Consider the following 21862-nt stretch of genomic DNA (forward strand, 5'->3'; position numbering starts at 1 on the left):
GAATCAAGTAAGTAAACTGAATATACAGACATGTAGAGCGGCGCCCAGGGATCCCCCTGCACTTACTGTTATCCCCGGGCGCCGCTCCGTTCTCCTGTTATAGGCTCCGGTAAAGTCACAGTTAGGCTCCACCCATTTGAACCTGCAATCTCTTTCTCCTATGTTGTAGCGCTGGCCAATCGCAGCGCTCAGCTCATAGCATGGCTAAGAGCTGAGCGCTGCGATTGGCCAGCGCTACAGCATAGGAGAAGGAGACCGCGGCAGGCTCAAATGGGTGGAGCCTAACTGTGACTTTACCGGAGCCTATAACAGGAGAACGGAGCGGCGCCCGGGGATAACAGTAAGTGCAGGGGGATCCCTGGGCGCCGCTCTACATGTCTGTATATTCAGTTTACTTACTTGATTCAGATGAAAGGTCCTCTTTAAGCGTCGTTTCGGCGCATTGCCGGAGCCGACATTTAGCTTTTTCAGAGTGGTTACCATGGCTGCCGGGACGCTAAAGTCCTGGCAGCCATGGTAAAGTGTAGTGGGGAGCAGCATACTTACCGTCCGTGCGGCTCCCGGGGCGCTCCAGAGTGACGTCAGGGCGCCCCAAGCGCATGGATCACGTGATCGCATGGATCACGTGATCCATGCGCATGGGGCACTCTGACGTCATTCTGGAGCGCCCCGGGAGCCGCACGGACTAAGTATACCGCTCCCCACTCCTACTATGGCAACCAGGACTTTAATAGCGTCCTGGGTGCCATAGTAACACTGAAAGCATTTGGAAGACGGTTCCGTCTTCAAATGCTTTCAGTACACTTGCGTTTTTCCGGATCCGGCAGGCACCTCCGGCAACGGAAGTGCATGCCGGATCCCAACAACTCAAGTGTGAAAGAGGCCTTACACAGCCTTGTCAGACTAGAAACCACATGAAAAAACAGGGGAATCCTGAAGCAGATTCCGCATGTTTTTTGTTTTTTAACACACAAATATGTGTGAACTCAAGAAAGGAAGAAGCTGGCAGAAAGGACTGTGCTCTGCTCAGGTACTAAAATGGTGGCGGTAGAAAGCTACAGAGAACTATTGCTGTGAGGAGACATGAGGCAGTTGCTCAGCAGCACATACATGTGTCTCTGTCACGGGTCGCCCTTTGCTTCCGGCTTGTAGCGGCGCTGGAAAACAAGCAGCTCGTGAGCGCGCTTTTCCCGCCTTCCGCGTTCGTCTGCGGCCGTGACCGCGCATGTCTGTAGTGACCGTTCTCCACACGCCCCTCGGCGCCGCGCTCGGGGTGTCCCTTATATAGGCGGCTGCTCGGCGCTGCAGTTCCCACCCCAGCTCCTGTCCTGTGCCAGCTCCGCAGCCATGTATCGCTATCTAGGGGAACTCGTGTCCCGAAGCAGCGGGGTCCTGGCTACCGCAGCCGACACCGCTCTGCCGGCCGCCGCTACCCCTCTCCTCCGCCGCTACAGCCAGGCCGTGGACCAGGAGGACGACCCCAACTTCTTCAAGATGGTGGAGGGGTTCTTCGACCGGGGCGCCGGCATTGTGGAGGACAAGCTGGTGGAGGACTTGCGCACCCGGGAGACGGAGGAGCAGAAGCGGAAGCGGGTGAAGGGCATCCTGCGGATCATCAAGCCCTGCAACCACGTCCTGAGCGTCAGCTTCCCCATCAAGAGGGATAACGGGGACTGGGAGGTGGTGGAGGGCTACAGGGCCCAGCACAGCCAGCACCGCACGCCCTGCAAGGGAGGTGAGTGTGGCGGGCGGCGCAGCTGCTGCAGTCTTCTTATTCCACCCCCTGTCAGTCCTATTACCGGCCACAATTCCTCAGCTGTCCCTATGATAACACTTCCGGAGATGCTCTCACATGGCAGTCACCTTGGTGTTGCCTTTGTTTGAAGGGTCTCGTCTTTGCCCCTGGGCTATTCATTGATGGCTGCTCTCCTGGGGTGGGGGGTATTTCTCTTTTGCTGAGGTTTGGCTACCAATGGGATTATTTCGGACAGATCACATGACTGACCTGCAGGGTGTATATCAATCAATGAGAGACAGCTGGTGTATTGTGTCGGGGGCATAGCCTGTAGGTTGGGAAGCGATAGTCATTGGTATAGATGGCAGACGTCAACGTGGCTCTAAATGTCACTACTGTTGAGCGAACTTGTGTTTTTAAGTTCGGCGTCTAAAGTTCGGAATTTAGAATCCATAACGCGATTCTTCGATAACCTGAACTTAAAACACTAAATGTCACCAAAAGGTTATCTACCAGATAGTATCTAATCAGTTTTTATTTCCTGATTGCAGATTATTTTAGGGTACTTTCACGCTAGCGTTTTTCTTTTCCGGCACTGAGTTCCGTCCTAGGGGCTCTATACTGGAAAAGAACTGATCAGGCATATCCCCATGCATTTTGAATGGAGAGCAATACATTCAGGATGTCTTCAGTTCAGTCACTGTACTGTTTTTGGATGGAGGGAAAATACCGCAGCGTGCTGCAGTATTTTCTCTGTCCAAAATTCTGGAACACTCGCTTAATGCATTGAAATGCATTAATGCCGGATCCGGCCCTAAGTGTTCTGGAAAAACGCATCCGGTTTTGCGGTCTACACATGTGCAGACCTTTTAAAAATGTGAAAAAAGATAAATACTGGATCAGTTTTTCTGGATGACACGGATCCAGTATTGCAATACATGTGAGACTGATCTGCATCCAGATTGATGGAACTGCCTGCCAGAATCCAGCGACGCTAGTATCAAAGTACCCTTATTCTGTTTCTGTTGTCCTATCTTTTTGTGAAACGGACGGAGTGCGGACCCTATTCAAGTAAATGGGGTCGTGGTCCGCATGCGACTGCCACACGGTTGGTGCCCGTGCATTCGTGTGCAAGAGGCCTTAGGGCGATGATCTATCACTAAAGTGTAAATCAACTTGCTTATCAAACCAGTATTGCCTCTTTCTTAAAAGGTTGTCCGATTGTAATATAAAAAATACAAATTACAGGCAGCAGTGCGTTAAATAAAGACACCTCCTGTCCAGCGCAGGAGTAATGGGGACCCATTCTTGGTCATGAGACTGTTGCAGCCGCATGTCACAAGCGGTGAAGAGACGATGGAATAATGGTGGCGGTATGGATAGGAGCAAAGGTGACTGGTTAATGAGGCTCTAGACTTCTAATAGTAAAACTCCAGATGTTGCTCCTGTGTCCTGTTCACATCTCGGCAGATTCCAAGAAAATAAGCCAACATGCCAACAACACCTTTTTGTAGCCGTTTTGCCTTGGTGTAGTTCCAGCCCAAGACTTTTGGGGTCTAGCAATGGTCCGCCTTGGGTGTCCACACCTCCTCTGGTTGCCATATGAGCCCTGTTCTTGTGACTACTGGAAGGACCCCCAGCCATCACACTTATCCTGTGGGTTCTGAAGCAGCGCAATGGGCCAGTGAATTCAGAGGCGCATGTGACCTGTCTGGAAATCCACAGGCCAGGGTCAGTGCTGGAATGGAGCGATGGCCAACAGGTGTTTATTTAGGTATAGCTTTAAAAAATCACGGAAAACAATGCACTAACACAATAGATGCAAACGTAATATACTGACTAAGGCTATTTTCACACTGGCGTTTGTGTGATCCGGCAGGCAGTTCCGTCGTTGGAGCTGCCTGCCGGATCTGCCGATCAGTGTGACAACTGACAGCATTTGCAGACGGATCCGGGTGCGGCTCCATCTACAAATGCATTGCAAGAACGGTTCCGTCTCTCTGCTTGTCATGTGGATGGATGGATCCGTCTTGCAGTCTTTTTTTACAGTTTTTCCGACCTGCACATGCGCAGACCAGAAGGACGGATCCGTCCTTCAGTTGTTTTGCAACTAAATACAAGTCAATGGGAATTTTCGGCACTAAATACAAGTCAATGGGAATTAATGCCGGATCCGGCATTCTGGCGACTAATCGGGCATTTTGGCCGGACATAATACCGCAGCAATGTCCGGCCAAAACTCCTGACAGTGACTGAACGGAAGGCAAACTGAACGGATTTCTATCCATTCAGAATGCATTGGGATATGCCTGATCAGTTCTTTTCCGGCATAGAGCCCTTTTTACGGAACGCAATGCCGGAAAAGAATAATTCTAATGTGAAAGTACCCTAAGCCCTCACTCTGAGATGATAAAATCTGACACTTTCAGCCAATATATTTTGATGAAAATACATCTGTGCCCGCCTACCTGCGCCAAGGTAGTCTTAGTCAGGCACGACCTACTCTAAACTTATCTATGCCGTTGGGCATCTATATTCAGGAGAGCAGACTCTTGCCCAAACTTAAAATGGGCATTCTGCTGCATAAGAACTTGTAAGTCCTTTTTAAAGTGGTTGTGCAGTGACATAATGGTGATATATTCAGGACAGGCCATTAGTATCAGATGGTGAGGGTCGGTTTCCTAACACCCTTGCCAATTCTGTATAAAAATGTCAGTCATAATAGTGTCCTCCATATATACCCCCTGCAGTATAATATCTTCCCTTCTACCTGTAGATACACAGCCCTCCCCTATTACTGGATGCTACATGGGGCTTTCTGCAGTAATCGGATAGCAGTGTCCTCTGCCCATCTGTGCCGGCGGATGGGGCTGAATGCTGCCCGTTCCTGCCCCGGCTCCATATATCCCATCTTCCCTTCTACCTGTAGATGCACAGCCCTCCCTTATTACTGGATGCTACATGGGGCTTTCTGCAGTAATCGGATAGCAGTGTCCTCTGCCCATCTCTGTGCCGGCGGATGGGGCTGAATGCTGCCCGTTCCTGCCCTGGCTCCATATATTGTGCTGACGTTTGTGGGCTGAAGGCATACAGGGCTTTATGAATTGCGTTGCTAGTTGCCATGTTGAATCTGTTACTGCTTTAAGTGCTGTTTAATGGCAGGAAAGCTCGGTTTGCATTCCCTACGTCAGGGAGTGGTGAGTTTTCATCCAACGACTTTCTTGGTGTTTATTCAGTGGAAAATGTGAGTGAGTTTGTAGTGAGTCATCCAGTGATTCATAGGCTCTCCGTCTTCTGAAGTGGAGGGTTAGTCTTGGTAACACTGTGCACTTCACATTGAGCGGTACAAGTTTATTTACTAAATGTACGCACGGTATTAAAGGGTGTCCCCCACTAGCAATAGTTAACCTCACTCCACAGACTACTGGATAAGTGTCTGTTCACTGGGGTCCTGATGGGACCTTTTTGATCTCAAGGTTAGTGCCCCATAAGAATGCAGTAGTGGTGCACATGAGTGACTACCATTCCCTTTACTCCTATGGCACCCCTGGAGATTCAAAGTAAATGGAGCTGTGGTCACATGTGCAACTCTCCCCTCATGGGACACTCTGGCATCTGTTCTCGTGATTGCTGAGGGTGGCAGCAGCGGGACACCAGTGATCACTTATCCAGTATTCTATGGATGGGGTTAAATATTGCCAGTGGGGAAACCCCTTTAACATTGGATTAATTAATGTATGGTGTGTGTGTATATAGGGTGTACAGTCCATAGCCTCGGTCTGTCATACTGCCCATGTTTTTATGCCGACTGGCACACAGCATGAGAGCAGGGACATACAATCCCTGGCTGTTCTGAGAGATGCCCAGGCTTTGTCTTGTCTGGTATCCCCAGTCTTCCACCGACTCCCCTGCCCAGGTGTATTGTCTCCCTCTGTTCCTGCACCAGTTCCTGGTAGTTTTGGGACATGAAATTACATAATTGTCACTTGTTTCTCTTGCAGGTATTCGTTATAGCACGGATGTCAGTGTTGATGAAGTGAAAGCTTTGGCATCTTTAATGACCTATAAGTGTGCTGTTGTAGGTAAGATGTATTCCTTTACTTAAAGGGGTTCCCACTTCAGCAAATGGCATTTATTATGTGAGCTACTTATGTAATGTGATTGTCCATATTGCCTCATTTGCTGGCTGGATTAATTTTTCCATCACATTATACACTGCCCGTTTCCATGGTTACGACCTCCCTGCAATCCATCAGTGGTGCTTGTGCTTGCACACTATATGAAAGAGCGCCGGCCTATTTGGTGGCCAGGACTGTGGGGGTGCACAAAGGCTGGTGCTTTTTCCTACAGTGTGCAAGCACGACCACCACTGATGGATTGCAGGCCGTTGTAGCCATGGAAACGAGCAATGTATAATGTGATGGGGAAAAATGAATCTAGCCAGCAAAGCAGGCAATATGGACAATAACAACAATACATTAGTAAGTGCCTTGGATTAACTTCCACTACGTAGTAAATGTAGTAACAACCTCTTTTAAGTTAATCAACTAAAGAGGACTTGATACCAATCCAAAAAAGTGAGATACTGTATTACTTTCACTTCTGACTATGCTGCCCCCCAGGGCTCCAGATGGCGACCAAAATGGTCGCCAATGCGACTTAGAATTTACAAATGGCGACAAGACTTTTTAGTCTTGTCGCCATTTGCGACTAGACCCGCCGCCGCAGCTCTGCCGTTGAATACAGCGGCGGGGCACAGGAGCTGATTCTCTGCCCCACCGCCGATGTTCTTTTCAGCAGTGGAGAAGGGCCGCCGTCTCTGTCAATAAGAGGAGAGACGGGAGGAGAAGGGGAGGGGCTGTGGCCACTGCGCCACCAATGAAGATAACTGACCTGTTAATACATATACAGGAGGCAGGTGCTGGAATCAAATAGCCCGCACCCGACCTCTGACAGGGAGCTGCGATCAGCGGCAGTTAACCCTTCAGGTGCGGCACCTGAGGGGTTAACTGCAGCGGATCGCAACTCCCTGTCATAGAAGTCGGGTGCCGGCTATTTGATTCCGGCACCCGCCTCCTGTATATGTATTAACAGGTCAGGTATCTTCATTGGTGGCGCAGTGCGCCCCCCCCCCCCACTATAATAAACATTGGTGGCGCAGTGGGAAGTGCCAATGAGGGTTAAAAAATAAATTCACTCACCTCCTCCAATTGATCGCGTAGCTGTCGGTCTCCTGTTCTTGCTTCAGGACCTGTGGTGACGTCACTGAGATCATCACATGGTCCATTACCATGGTGATGTACCATGTGATGAGCTCAGTGATGTCACCACAGGTCCTTTGACAGGTCCTGAAGAAAGAACAGGAGACCAGCTGCTACGCGATCAATTGGAGGAGGTGAGTGAATATATTTTTTAATTTTTTAACCCTCATTGGCACTGCCCACTGTGCCACCAATGTTTATTATACGGGGGGGCGCACTGCACCACCAATGTTTATTATACTGGTGTGTATATAATGTTTATTATATTGACCTTCTACTAACCATTCTGTATTAAAGAATGCTATTATTTTCCCTTATAACCATGTTATAAGGGAAAATAATACAGTGAATAGACTTTCATCCTAGCAACCATGCGTGAAAATCGCACCACATCCGCACATGCTTGCGATTTTCACGCAGCCCCATTAACTTCTATGGGGCCTGCGTTGCGTGAAAAACGCACAACATAGAGCATGCTGCGATTTTTCACGCAACGCACAAGTGATGCGTGAAAATCACCGCTCATGTGCACCGCCCCATAGAAGTGAATGGGTCCGGATTCAGTGCGTTCACCTCACGCATTGCACCCGCGCAGAAATTTCGCCCATGTGAAAGGGGCCTAAGGGTGAAAATGGGACAAGGGTTCCAGCCCCTAAGGGGGTTAATAGTAAGTAAAAAAAAACAAAAAAACACAAACACTAAGGCTACTTTCACACTTGCGGCAGTGTGATCCGGCAAGCGGTTCCGTCGTTAGGACTGACCGGCTGGATCTGCCGATCTGGATGTGACTGAAAGCATTTGTGAGACGCATCCGGATGTGGATCGTCTCACAAATGCATTGCAAGAACGAATCCATCCCTTTCGCTTGTCATGCAGACAGATGGATCCGTCTTGTATCTTTTTACACATTTTTACCGGTCTGCGCATTTTGAATACCGGATCTGGCACTAATACATTCCTTTGGGGAAAAATGCCGGATCCGGCATTCAGGCAAATCTTCCGTTTTTTTCGCCGGAGATAAAACCGTGGCATGCTACGGTTTTATCTTTTGCCTGATCAGTCAAAATGACTGCACTGAAGACTCCCTGATGCATCCTGAATGGATTTCTCTCCATTCAGAATGCATGGGGATATGCCTGATCAGTTCTTTTCTGGTATAGAGCCCCTGTGATGGAACTTTATGCCGGAAAAGAAAAATGCTAGTGTGAAAGTACCCTAAAATATTAAGTTTAAATCCCACCTTTCCCAATTTTACATATAAAATATATAAACAATAAATAAACATATTACATAGCGCTGCGTCCGAAAAGTCCAAACTATTAAATTAGAAAAAAATATCTCCTATGCGGTGAGCATTCGCAATTTTTTTAGTCACCTTGTCACCCCAAAAAATAGGATAGGACTGTTCTATTAGGCTCCATTCACACGTCCGTGGTGTGTTGTGGACCCGCAAATATGCGGATCCGCAACACACCCATCTGGCACCCCTATAGAAATGCCTATTCTTGTCCGCAAGCTGCGGACAAGAATAGGACATGTTCTATCTTTTGCGGACCTGAAGATCGGGGCCGCGCTCCGCAAATGCGGATGCTGACAGCACACTGTGTGCTGTCCACATCCATTCCGCCCCCATAGAAAATTAATGGGTCCGCACCCGTTCCGCAAAATTGCGGAACGAATGCGGACCCATTTGCGGACGTGTGAATGGAGCCTAATGGGCTCACCGTTTCATAAAATGTGAAATGCACGCGGCTTTTTTGTGCGGTATTGAGTATCGCAATACTTTTTTTTATCGTGACGAAAGCGAATCAAAATTTTGGTATCTAAACAACCCTACTCTGATCAGCGTAGCGTTGTCACGATACCAAAATTTTGATTCGATTTGGCGACTAAATTTTTCAGTTCAGGAGCCAATGGCTACTAGGTTTTTTTTTTTGTTTTTTTTTAAGTCTGGAGCACTGCCCCCTACTCTGCAGTGCTATCCCTCCAGATTTCTGGAGAGGTGCGTCTAGTCTCTAGGCTTCTCCCCACTGTGACTATCTGATGCAGCGTGATTTTGTGACTTCTCTAGAGACCATGCTGTACCATAGCTTCCGATGGGGTGGCATCTTAATCTGGTCCGAGTGAGATGTTTTCCCGTCAGAAGTGTTAGGCCTCTTTCACACGGGCGTTGCGGGAAAATGTGCAGGTGCGTTGCGGGAACACGCGCGATTTTTCCGCATGAGTGCAAAACATTGTAATGCGTTTTGCACTCTCGTGAGAAAAATCGCGCGTGTTTGGTACACAAACCCGAACTTCTTCACAGAAGTTCGGGCTTGGGATCGGTGATCTGTAGATTGTATTATTTTCCCTTATAACATGGTTATAAGGGAAAATAATAGCATTCTGAATACAGAATGCATAGTAAAATAGCGCTGGAGGGGTTAAAAAATAAATAAAAATTTAACTCGCCTTAGTCCACTTGATCGCGTAGCCCGGCATCTCCTTCTGTCTTGATCTGATCTCTGTGCAGCAACAGGACCTTTTGGTGACGTCATTACGGTCATCACATGATCCATCACCATGGTAAAAGATCATGTGATCGGAGGGACGTCACCAAAGGTCCTTTACCTGTAAAATGCTCACCACAGGTCCTGTTCAGTGAAGGAGATGCCGGGCTGCGATCAAGTGGACTAAGGTGAGTTAAATTATTTTTTTTTTAACCCCTCCAGCGATGTTTTACTATGCATTCTGTATTCAGAATGCTATTATTTTCCCTTATAACCATATTATTATAAGGGAAAATAATAATGATCGGTTCTCCATCCCGATCGTCTCCTAGCAACCGTGCGTGAAAATCGCACCGCACTTGCTTGCGGATGCTTGAGATTTTCACGCAACCCCATTCATTTCTATGGGGCCTGCGTTAAGTGAAAAACGCACAAAGAGGAGCATGCTGCGATTTTCACGCAACGCACAAGTGATGCGTGAAAATCACAGCTCATGTGAACAGCCCCATAGAAATGAATGGGTCGGTATTCAGTGCGGGTGCAATGCGTTCACCTCCCGCATCGCATCCGCGCGGAATACTTGCTCGTGTGAAAAGGGCCTTAGGAGATCACGCTGCATCAGGAGGCCTCCCCTAGCAAAAAGAGAAGTAACTAGCCAAAACTCCCAGGATGTTACTGCAAAGTGGGGGGGGCATAGTCACAAATGAAGGTGTGCCATGCCCAGGGAAGCATAGCCAGCTAGAATATAGAAAGATCTCCCTTTCTGGATTGGTGACAGGTCCTCTAAGACTTTGGATTGTATGCATTAGTTTTCACATGGACACACACAGTACGGGTAAAAGGCCTGATGCCATGTGTGTGCCAGCATTGTGCTTCCCAGTATAATACATAACGTTCTAACTGCAATTAATTGGATAGATACAGACGCAGATCCTATTTTAAGTGGAATGTCTGGCCTTTGTTTTTGAGGCTTTATTTAAAAAAACAAAAAACTTAATTGCCCCACCAATCCTCTGCTGCCTGCTAGGTCCCATGTGGTCTCTCCTTCTTGGTGCCTTTCTAGGGGTAGGTGGCAATAGAACAGAGGCATAGCCCGGTAAAGTCAGGATGCTGTAATTGGCCGTATGTTGGACCACCAATTAGACAACCTTTTATCAAAATGAAGTAACTGAGACATTGGCTCATTGCTATGTGTCTGCTTACTGTTAACCCCTGATCCCCCAACAAACTGTTAGCTGGCTGCTACAATTCTACACATTGCCCATTTCAGCTTAATTTTCACCCTAAATTCTCAGCCTGTATCCATATGGGGTGTTCAGTGTCACCAAGATGTGCTTTAAGTTTAGTTAAAGTTGTATGTAAACTAAAAGTTTCTTTATAATTGAAATTTTATAGATGTGCCTTTTGGAGGAGCCAAAGCTGGAGTGAAAATAAACACAAAAAATTATTCAGTAAGTGGTTTTATGATTTGATTTTTTTCTTTAGTGTGTGTTTTTTTCTTTTTTTGTTAATCTTTGTTACTATTTTTGTAAAATAGGATGCGGAACTTGAAAAAATAACAAGAAGATTTACTATAGAACTTGCCAAGAAAGGCTTCATTGGTAAGTTGGTACTCCAGGGTTTAAATCTAACGATTCACATAAGACTACTGAATGTGAACTTTATATGGGTTAAGACAGCCTTAAGGGGGTAACCTAATTACCTATCCTCATTCGTGGCAAACCTGCCAATAAGCTGTTCCAGCGCCCTACATGGTACAGCAGCGATGCTTGGCATTCACTTCAATGGGATGAGCTGCAACTAGGCCATGTGACATATGGTGACATCACATATCCTAGGAAGAGGCTGCGGTGCTCAGAGCTCCTGGCCTCTCCTAACAGCTGATCAGTGGGGGTCCCGGGTGTCAGACCCCTGTATCTTAAAGTGATGACCTATCCTGAGGATATAAGCACCAAAACTACTTTTCCCAATAAGGTAACATTAACCGATATACATAATTTAACAGCAAAACCAATACAGATTAGGTTAGATGGTAAATATTATAATCACACAAAAGACTTGATTAAATGTTATATTAACAAAATACTACTGAACTATCCTCAGGATAGATCATCAGTATAAGTTCCAGGATAACCCCTTTAATACCTGCAGATAATCTGGACCCTAATGTTTTCCAATACAGACATTTATTGTATGGTAACCCCCTGTTAAGGCCTCTTGCACATGACAGTCTGGCTTTTTCAGTGTTTTGCGGTCCGTTTTTCACGGATCCGTGATTTCGTTTTTCCGTATACTATATACAGTAATTACATAGAAAAAATTGGGCTGGGCATAAAATTTTCAATAGATGGTTCCGCAAAAACGGAACGGATACGGAAGACATATGGATGCATTTCCGTATGTGTTTTGTTTTTCCCTGAACCATTGAAATAAATAGTTCTGTATATGGACCTAATACAGAACGCAAAAAATGGCCCGTAAACGGAAAAAAAAAACGGTCGTGTGAAAGAGGCCTAATAAATTAGTGGGGATCTGGGTGCGAAATAGAGGCAGGTGCAGTGCTCTTCAGCGGTAATCAGTTCTGCGTGGCACTATTCAGAAGATGAAATCATTTAACCCGGTGAGATCGAATACTGCTAAACCCGTCTGCCTGAGCCGCTTACAGCGGAATGCTTCTCCGCACTCACACCTCCACCAATACAAATGTTACTATGACCTGGCCATGCATAGTTTCTAGAAAGAAAAAAACTAGCCATATTTGGTTTAGTTGAAGCTGTAAGAAAGAAATGAAAGCTGAGGAATGATATGAATACACAAGGAGATTTTCCATCCGTCTCTGTAAGGTTCCCGTAGCCGACAGAAGTGGCAGTGAGGTACCTTTTTCTCAACTGTAAAGATAATTGCGGCAGATGACCCTTTCCTATACAAGGGGCTACCACAGAAAATGTCTCTGCTCAGCGAAGAAATCCTATGAGTCATTGTCGCAGGGTTCGTTTGCTTCTCATGCAATCTACAGCAAGTGATGCAGCGACAGCCCAAATGTTTATTGCGGCTGTAATAACAAATGCCCGACCAGCACTGGAGAGGGAGAAGAGATTGTGGAATCCATCAAATACTAAGGTGCAGTTTGCAACCCATAATGGTGCCAATGAAAGCTACAATTTGTCCTCATGCTGTCCCCTACTCTGTGTACTCTAGTAATGTAGCGACATTTTAATTTTTAAAGTGTTTTACTCTGCAAAGGTATTTGAAAATTGTAAATATTTGGTATAATTACCAGCCCTCTGAACTAGGGATCGACCGATATAGATTTTTTTTTAGGGCTGATACCGATAATTTGTGAACTTTCAGGCCGATAGCCGATAATTTATACCGATATTCTGGGAATTTTCATTTTTGAGTTTCCTACACAAATCTGCTGAAAATTAATGTTTATTGTTAATGTGTATTATTTTTTTATTTTTTTTTTATTTTTTTTACTAACTTTTAGCCCCCTTAGGGACTAGAACCCTTATCCCATTCACCCTGATAGATCTCTATCAGGGTGAATAGGAGCTCGCACTGTCCCTGCTGCTCTGTGCTCTGTGCACACAGCAGCATGGAGCTGAACATGGCAGCCACGGCTTCAATAGCGTCCTGGCTGCCATGGTAACCGATCGGAGCCCCAGGCTTACATTGCTGGGGCTCCGATCGGAGGAGCAGGGGAGAGGGGATCCTGTGATTAATACTGGGGGGGGGGGCACTGCGCCACCAATGTTTTTACTATTGGGATGGGGGTGGGGGGTGCACTGCGCCACCAATGATTAATATGAGGGGGGGGCGCATTGCGCCACCAATGTTTTTACTATGGGGGGGCACACTGCGCCACTAATGATTAATACTGGCGGGGGGGGCGCGCACTGCGCCACCAATGATTAATATTGGGGGGGGTGCATTGCGCCACCAATGTTTTTACTATTGGGACGGGGGTGGGGGTGCACTGCGCCACTAATGATTAATACTGGGGGGGGGGGGCGTACTGCGCCACCAATGAAGATAAGTCTCTCAATCATTCATATACAGGAGGCGGGAGCTGGCTGCAGAATCGCATAGCCGGCTCCCGACCTCTGAGCGGTAGCTGCGATCCGCGGCACCTGAGGGGTTAACTACCGCGGATCGCAGCTATTGCTCATAGAGGTCGGGAGCCGGCTATGTGATTCTGCAGCCAGCTCCCGCCTCCTGTATATGAATGATTGAGAGACTTATCTCATTGGTGGAGCGGTGGCCACAGCCCCTCCCCTCTTATCTTCTCTCCTCTCCACTCATTGGCGGCAGAAGCAGCACAGGGGGATGGAGACACTGCTTCCTTCTCCCCTGTGCTGCGGAGGGAACACAGAGAGCGCTGAGAGCAGCGTGTTCTGTGTTCCCCATACGTTATCGGTATATCGGCAAAATAGATGCCGATAACGTTCAAAATCCTGAATATCGGCCGATAATATCGGTCAAACCGATAATCGGTCGATCCCTACTCTGAACTTATTTTTCTCTTTTGGACATTGGTTGTACTTTGTGTATATTGACTGTTCTGTAACATGTTTTTTTTTTTTCTCCTCTCTATAGGGCCTGGTATTGATGTGCCTGCCCCTGATATGAGTACTGGGGAGAGGGAAATGTCATGGATTGCAGACACCTATGCCAACACAATTGGGCACACAGTGAGTTTATTTTGCTCCTAATTATATTTTCTCATCCTTGTTGTTGGGGGACACATGATGGATAATGGGTATAGCTGCTGCCACTGGGAGGTGGACATTAGGCATAAGTGCTTGATCCTCCCGCCATACACCCTTCCCACAGGGACTAAGCTAAATCAGTTTTAGCTTATTGTTTTGCAGGTCTTCAACTCCTTTCCTCTCTGAGAGGGTGTAGACCAGCGAGTTACCAAGCCCACTCCTTTTCCCGCCTCCGGCATAAGAGGTTCGGCAGCAACCCTAATCAGCCATTTTCCTGCCAGCCTGAAAGTTACCTTGGAATGTCTGCACCCCAATCTTTCAAATGCTGCTGCCCTTCCCTGAGATAATTATACTTTGCTGGATCTGGAGCTCTAGGTGGACCCTCCCAGTGATGGATAGTTAAGTATCGTGCCACCAGGTCCCATCTCGCTGAGCCCCTCTTCTCTATTTGTGTTCATTGGTCACTGTGTCCCAAACTGGCTCTTTAACTAGTGCAACCATGTGCTGTGTCCCGACCCCCTTCTTTCTTGGCCCAAGGGGGGGAGAGTTCCTTGTTAGCTCTCTTTACGTCTGCTTCCTGCAACCCTTTTGATGGTCCTTGCGTTCAGCTTGGCCTCACAGTGGCATCCATTATGCCCCTCCTGACATTTCATACAGCTAATTTAGGCCTTGGCTTGAGCAGTAACTAGGTTGCACTTTCTGGGCTAGGGTGTTTTAATTCAGAGCAGACTCTGGATCACCCACCTCTTCTGTGCTTATAGCCTCTGCCTTCTCGTTGTTTGCAATACTCCTTGTCAACCAGGCAGAATACTGTTCCTCCTCCATCAGCTGACCCCATTCAGTGCTTCTGATAGGGCTCTATCTCTTAGACTAATTTCAGACGAGTGTGTCCACTGTGGGGAAACGTGCTTCATGACTTCCTGTTATGAACACTGCTCCTGTGACATGAGCGGCTCACATTATAATTTATGCTGTGTGTTTCTGCCTGACCTCGCGGTAACTTGTAACTACTGCATTATGGGAGTACAAATAATTAGTGGTGGTTGGGCAGAGTCGCACAGCTTTGTCATTATAATGATGTGCTCATGTCACAGGCACAGTGTCCATAACAGGCAATAACGCTCCTACACAGCATTTTTTCCCAACAGTGGACATGCTCTTCTGGAATTAGTCAGTCTTTGTGGACACCAACACAGACTGGGTAAGATCTGCTCTTGCTGGCTTCACCCCTTCACACCCCAAAACAGAGCACCTCAAAAAGGCATTGACCTCGGTCGCTTATTTTGCATGCTCTTCTTGCCAAACTAGGTTCTGACTGCACTAGAATTTATCTTCCTCCTACCTGCATTCACCAGCCACTGAACCAGATTTCCGTTGACTTGGACTGAAAGCACTCGTTTCTGAAATGATGCAAAACTTCTCCTTCACTACCCTTTATCTGTGTCCCAGTAGGTACACCCTAAGAAGTAACACAGATTCTCCCTTATGGCCATCTTCACCACCTAGAGGGCATTAGTCTGAGGCATCCTCTCCAGAAAGAGATTGCTCACATTTCAACTGTAGTTGACTTTACAGGTTACTAAAACCACTTCCACCCAAGAAGTGTATCTTCCCAGACCAGAGTTCTGCTATGCCTAAACACTTGAACCCTCTTTTATTCCTTCCACCCATTGTGGATCCACCTGGCCAGACATGGTCAGGTCCAAAAATATTGGGACATCAACACAATTCTAACATTTTTGGCTCTATACACCACCACAATGGATTTGAAATGAAACCAACAAGTGCTTTAACTGCAGAATGTCAGCTTTAATTTGAGGGTATTTACATCCAAATCAGTTGAACGGTGTAGGAATTACAACAGTTTGCATATGTGCCTCCCACTTGTTAAGGGGCCAAAAGTAATGGGACAATTGGCTTCTCAGCTGTTACATGGCCAGGTGTGTTATTCCCTCATTATCCCAATTACAATGAGCAGATAAAAGGTCCCGCGTTCATTTTAAGTCTGCTATTTGCATTTGGAATCTGTTGCTGTCAACTCTCAAGATGAGATCCAAAGAGCTGTCACTATCAGTGAAGCAAGCCATCATTAGGCTGAAAAAACAAAACAAAAACATTAGGCGTGGCCTAAACAACTGTTTGAAACATTCTTAAAAAGGAACGCATCGGTGAGCTCAGCAACACCGGAAGACCACGGAAAACTGTGGTGGAAGACAGAAGAATTCTTTCCCTGGTGAAGAAAACACCCTTCAACAGTTGGCCAGATCAAGAACACTCTCCAGGAGGTAGGTGTATGTGTGTCAAAGTCAACCATCAAGAGAAGACTTCACCAGAGTGAATACAGAGGGTTCACCACAAGATGTAAACCATTGGTGAGCCTCCAAAAAACAGGAAGGCCAGACTAGAGTTTGCTAAACGACATCTAAGGCCTCTTTCACACTTGCGTTGTCCGGATCCGGCGTGCACTCCACTTGCCGGAATTACACCCCAGATCCGGAAAAACGCAAGTGTACTGAAAGCATATGAAGACGGATCCGTCTTCAAAATGCTTTGTGTTACTATGGCAGCCAGGACGCTATTAAAGTCCTGGTTGCCATAGTAGGAGCGGGGGAGCGGTATACTTACAGTCCGTGCGGCTCCCCGGGGCGCTCCAGAATGACGTCAGAGCGCCCCATGCGCATGGATGACGTGCCATGTGATCACGTGATCCATGCGCTTGGGGCGCCCTGACGTCACTCTGGAGTGCCCCGGGAGCCGCACGGACGGTAAGTATGCTGCTCCCCCGCTACACTTTACCATGGCTGCCAGGACTTTAGCGTCCCGGCAGCCATGGTAACCATTCAGAAAAAGCTAAACATCGGATCCGCTAATGCGCCGAAACGACGTTTAGCTTAAGGCCGGATCCGGATCAATGCCTTTCAATGGGCATTAATTCTGGATCCGGCCTTGCGGCAAGTCTTCAGGATTTTTGGCCGGAGCAAAAAGCGCAGCATGCTGTGGTATTTTCTCCGGCCAAAAAACGTTCCGTTCCGGAACTGAAGACATCCTGATGCATCCTGAACGGATTTCACTCCATTCAGAATGCATTAGGATAAAACTGATCAGGATTCTTCCGGCATAGAGCCCCGACGACGGAACTCTATGCCGGAAGAAAAGAACGCAGGTGTGAAAGAGCCCTAAAAAAGCCTTTTACAGTTCTGGAACAACATCCTATGGACAGATGAGACCAAGATCAACTTGTAGTGTGCGATCACATTTGCATTTTCCGTTTATATATGTATTTCGCCATAGTGATCTGCACCTACAGGCAGGTTGTGCTGACCCAACCCCTTATTTTTTTCTTTGTAGTATATATTGGAGGCGTGGCGATCTCCTTGGAGTCATTGCACACCTGACCAGTTAATCTGTCCTTGAGGCTGGTTTTAAAGTCAGTATAAAACTGAGTCTGCTTGTATAGAACCTACCATTAGCCATCTGGCTCCAGGAGAAGTGTATGGTAGGTTCAGCATGCATGTTGGTACTTGCATCCCTGGATCCGATGAAAGCTGTAATGGCACCGGACGGGGTTACAAGCAAAGTGTACTTGGCTTGCATGCTGACCTGCATTCCCTGGATTTTATGTGGCTGTCATGGCCCATGAACAGGTAGGAACAAGAGTTAGGGACCACTCATGAGACAGCCTTGACGCGGTGAGTGGCTTACTATGCTTTGGCCAAAATATAAACCAATGTCTCATCCAGCATGGAGGGCAGAGTGCTGGATGTAGTGTGCGATCACATTTGCATTTTCCAAGATCAACTTGTACCAGAGTGATGGGAAGAGAAGAGTATGGAGAAGGAAAGGAACTGCTCATGATCCTAAGCATACCACCATCAGTGAAGCATGGTGGTTGGTAGTGTCATGGCGTGGGCATGTATGGCTGCCAATGGAACTGATGTGACTGCTGACAAAAGCAGCAGGATGAATTCTGAAGTGTTTCGGGCAATATTATCTGCTCCTATTCAGCCAAATGCTTCAGAACTCATTGGACAGTGCTTCACAGTGCAGATGGACAATGACCCAAAGCATACTGCAAAAGCAACCAAAGACTTTTTTAAGGGAAAGAAGTGGAATGTTATGCAATGGCCTAGTCAATAACCTGACCTGAATCCGATTGAGCATGCATTTCACTTGCTGAAGACAAAACAAGGGAAAATGCCCCAAGAACAAGCAGGAACCGAAGACCGTTGCAGTAGAGGCCTGGCAGAACATCACCAGGGATAAAACCCAGCATCTGGTGATGTCTATGCGTTCCAGACTTCAGGCTGTAATTGACTGCAAAGGATTTGCAACCAAGTATTAAAAAGTGAAAGTTTGATTATTCTGTCCAATTACTTTTGGTCTCTTAACAAGTGGGAGGCACATATGCAAACTGTTGTAATTCCTACATCGTTCACCTGATTTGGATGTAAATACCCTCAAATTAAAGCTGACAGTCTGCAGTTAAAGCACATCTTGTTTGTTTCATTTCAAATCCATTGTGATGGTGTATAGAGCCAAAAATGTTAGAATTGTGTCGCTGTCCCAATATTTATGGACCTGACTGTACCACCCTCCCAATGGTGGTAGCAGCCTCCTCCAACCAAAAGATTAGGTAGCCAGAGTCTGTCTCCAAATCCTAAGATTAGTTGACGGAAAAATCCCTGGAGGAGCTAGCAGCTATCTCCCTGCAGATTTTCTATGCCAGGGATGCCCAACCTGTGGCCCTCCAGCTGTTGTAAAACTACAACTCCCCAGCATGCCCAGACAGCCTACAGCTATCAGTCTACAGCAGGGCATGATGGGAGTTGTAGTTTTACAACAGCTGGAGGGCTGCAGGTTGAGCACCCCTGTTCTATGTCATCTCCTATACCTGTAAAGCCTCCCTGTGTGCTGCCAGATTAATTAGTTCATCAGCACTGATCTTGGCTATCTGTTTAACCCTGTGGCTTTTTGTGTTGGTGGCAGACAACGTTTCTAAGAGTCCTCACAGCCCTCCCATTCTCTGGTGCCTGCCTCTTTAAGGAACAAGACAAAATCCTCTCGAGAGCGCACACCTGCCAGAAAACAGATCAGCTCACACTAACCGCTCCAAGAGATCCAGATGTTACTTTTGTCCTTTTTGGTGCTGTCCAAGCCTGAGTGGCTTGATCTAAAGCCCCTCGGGACCAAAAAAAGGAATCTCCTGTGAAAGACCTCTTCCTTTGCATTAATCGAGGCCCCAATCTGAGCCTGATCAGATTGGGGGGGGGGGGGATACATTAGTTTCAGGAGGTCTGGCTTTTCCATGTTTCAGATGTGCTTGGGTACAAAAGCTCATATAGGATAGGTACAAAATAGAATTCTCCTTCACTCCTCCTTCCATTCCCATTGAATATCCAGAAATCCAACCTGTTTCTCTACCAATGAATCTTCTTCCTCAGGATTTGTCCTCATCTGTTACCAATTCTCCTATTGCATGCAAGTCCTCTGGCTCATGGTGGCTGCTATGGAAACAGTCAATATGCTCAGTTGCACTCTTCATCTTGCGTTCCTGTCCAAATGGAGAAAGTCTGACTTCCCTGGGCAATTTTATCCGAATGCCATTGGAACATGAAGACCGGCAGCCATGACTGAACCTTCTGATATTAAAATGGGCAGAAATTCACATACCCCATTCAGAGGCTTGTACCTCTGGATTGCAGATTGGGCACTAAAACCTCAAGTCTTTGAGGAGATATGCTGGACGTGGATCTTGTGGCATCCTGCCTTAGTCAAATATGTTACTCTCTGATGGTGAACACACTGGTCATTCTGTTCAGACAGGGAAACCCCTTTCCAGGTTACCATGCATTCCACCTGGTTGTCTCTAGGCACATTTACAAAATGATGCAGGGTCTTGGAGGCTGCTGTCCGCTGATCACTTCTTGCTCTTTCCACCATAAGGACTGCATTGGAACGTCCCATGGTCTATCCTGGGTCCCCCAATAATATGGATGTGTTGTATTTTCTGTGACTTGCTGTTCATTGGAGGACACAGCTCCCAGCCAGTTTTTGGTTCTGTGTTTTATCTGAGTCTGACCTGCTCTGGAGGCTCCCATTCCTGTTCTCCTCGCCCCATTGGAAGGGTATAGCTGGTGCAAGGATTGAACAGGTTTTTTTTTATGCTTGGCGTCTGCCTTCTATGGGTAGCAGCTACACCAATGGTCTATCCTGTGTTCGTCGTGTGGAAGAGAAAGGGATTTTACAGCAAGTAACGAAAATCCTGCTGATATGTGGATGAATAATGTGATCATATTTAATTCTGTCTGGCGCTTTCAAATGCCGTTGCAGTACAGTTTATCTGCGATGTTGGAAGGGATGGTGTTTGTTTCCTATATACCAACAGCAATTTTTAACATCCGTTTCTAAGGATCAAATTCAAATAGTACAACCATAGATTTTGCGCTTCCTATTGAAATGGCTGCCACAACAATGCCAGTGCTAAGTGACTTCCATTAGAAGCGGTGCTTACCTCCCTAATTCCACTGTAAGCCCTTCCTGGCTTGTCATGTGCATTTTGCATGTGGGCAGTTCCCGCTCACTACAGTACATATAGCAGAGCAGTGGCACAGGCTCGTTAGTTGAGCGCCTGCCATCAGCAGCTGGTGTCTGAGATATATTACAGCTGACACTCTGCAGCCCTGCCATCCATGTGGAATATTGAGGACCGGTTCTTCCTCTGTACCCCATTGTCCCCTGCAAGACATGGTCTCAGAGTGGTGATAGGTGTTATGGTCCGCCTCTGCAGTATGCTTATTACAGCATTATACAAGCAATCAATTACATGTTAAAACATAATTAAAAAGATAAAATAAGAATAAACTTAAAATCTATTTTGCTCCTTTTTAATAATAGAGCGAGAAAAAAAGAACCTCACAATTTAGTTTTGCTGCAATCCTACCAAAACTGCATTTGACTGTATTTAGGCCAAAGTTAATATTCATGTGAACACCAAAAAATGGTACTAGTGTAAAATGCAGCTCATTCCGCAAAAAAGCTTTTTACACAGCTCCATAGAAAAAATAAAAATCTTAGTGGTCTTTGAATGTGACAACCATTGACTGCACAACGAATGCCTGGGGAGGGGAGAATTACCCCCCCACCAATCCCCTTCCTAAATTAGTGACTGAAAACTTTAACTTTATCCCACAGAACAAGCTCTTGTATGGCTCCGATGAGAGAAAAATAAAATTTATGGGTTTCCAAAGGCGGGGAACGATTGCCAGGTCATAAAGGCAAAAATTTCCTGTGGTTGCAAACAGTTTAAACTAGATCTCGCCTTTGGCCAGTCGAGTGCAGGATAAACTGATTGTATGCTGTGGATGAAGAACTTGGCCCTGTGTAGCACGGATGTATGTTGATGATTATCTGTTAGTAGCTCTTCCTTACAGTGACGGATTCACTCATTTATTCTCTTCATTCTTTCAGGATATCAATGCACATGCTTGTGTCACTGGAAAACCCATCAGCCAAGGAGGCATTCATGGGCGTGTGTCTGCCACAGGTCGAGGTGTCTTCCATGGCATTGAGAACTTCATCAATGAGGCCTCATATATGAGCCAGCTGGGAATGACCCCAGGTTTTGGTGATAAAACATTTGTTATTCAGGTGAATATTTGAACTAGT

General features: G+C 46.6%; 1 protein-coding gene across 1 annotated transcript in view; it reads left to right on the top strand.

The window, feature by feature from the left end:
• The first annotated feature begins 1228 nt into the window (after positions 1-1228).
• Positions 1229-21862, top strand: part of GLUD1 (glutamate dehydrogenase 1) — a 31444-nt gene continuing 10810 nt past the window's right edge. The window contains exons 1-6 of the mRNA XM_040438688.1: positions 1229-1735; positions 5737-5817; positions 10881-10936; positions 11023-11086; positions 14085-14179; positions 21665-21844. Of these exons, the coding sequence (XP_040294622.1) occupies positions 1348-1735; positions 5737-5817; positions 10881-10936; positions 11023-11086; positions 14085-14179; positions 21665-21844 (864 nt within the window). The 5' untranslated portion in view covers positions 1229-1347. The remainder of the gene's footprint in view (positions 1736-5736; positions 5818-10880; positions 10937-11022; positions 11087-14084; positions 14180-21664; positions 21845-21862) is intronic.

This window comes from Bufo bufo, chromosome 6 (assembly GCF_905171765.1).
Source record: "Bufo bufo chromosome 6, aBufBuf1.1, whole genome shotgun sequence".
Classification (NCBI taxonomy): Eukaryota; Metazoa; Chordata; class Amphibia; order Anura; family Bufonidae; genus Bufo; species Bufo bufo.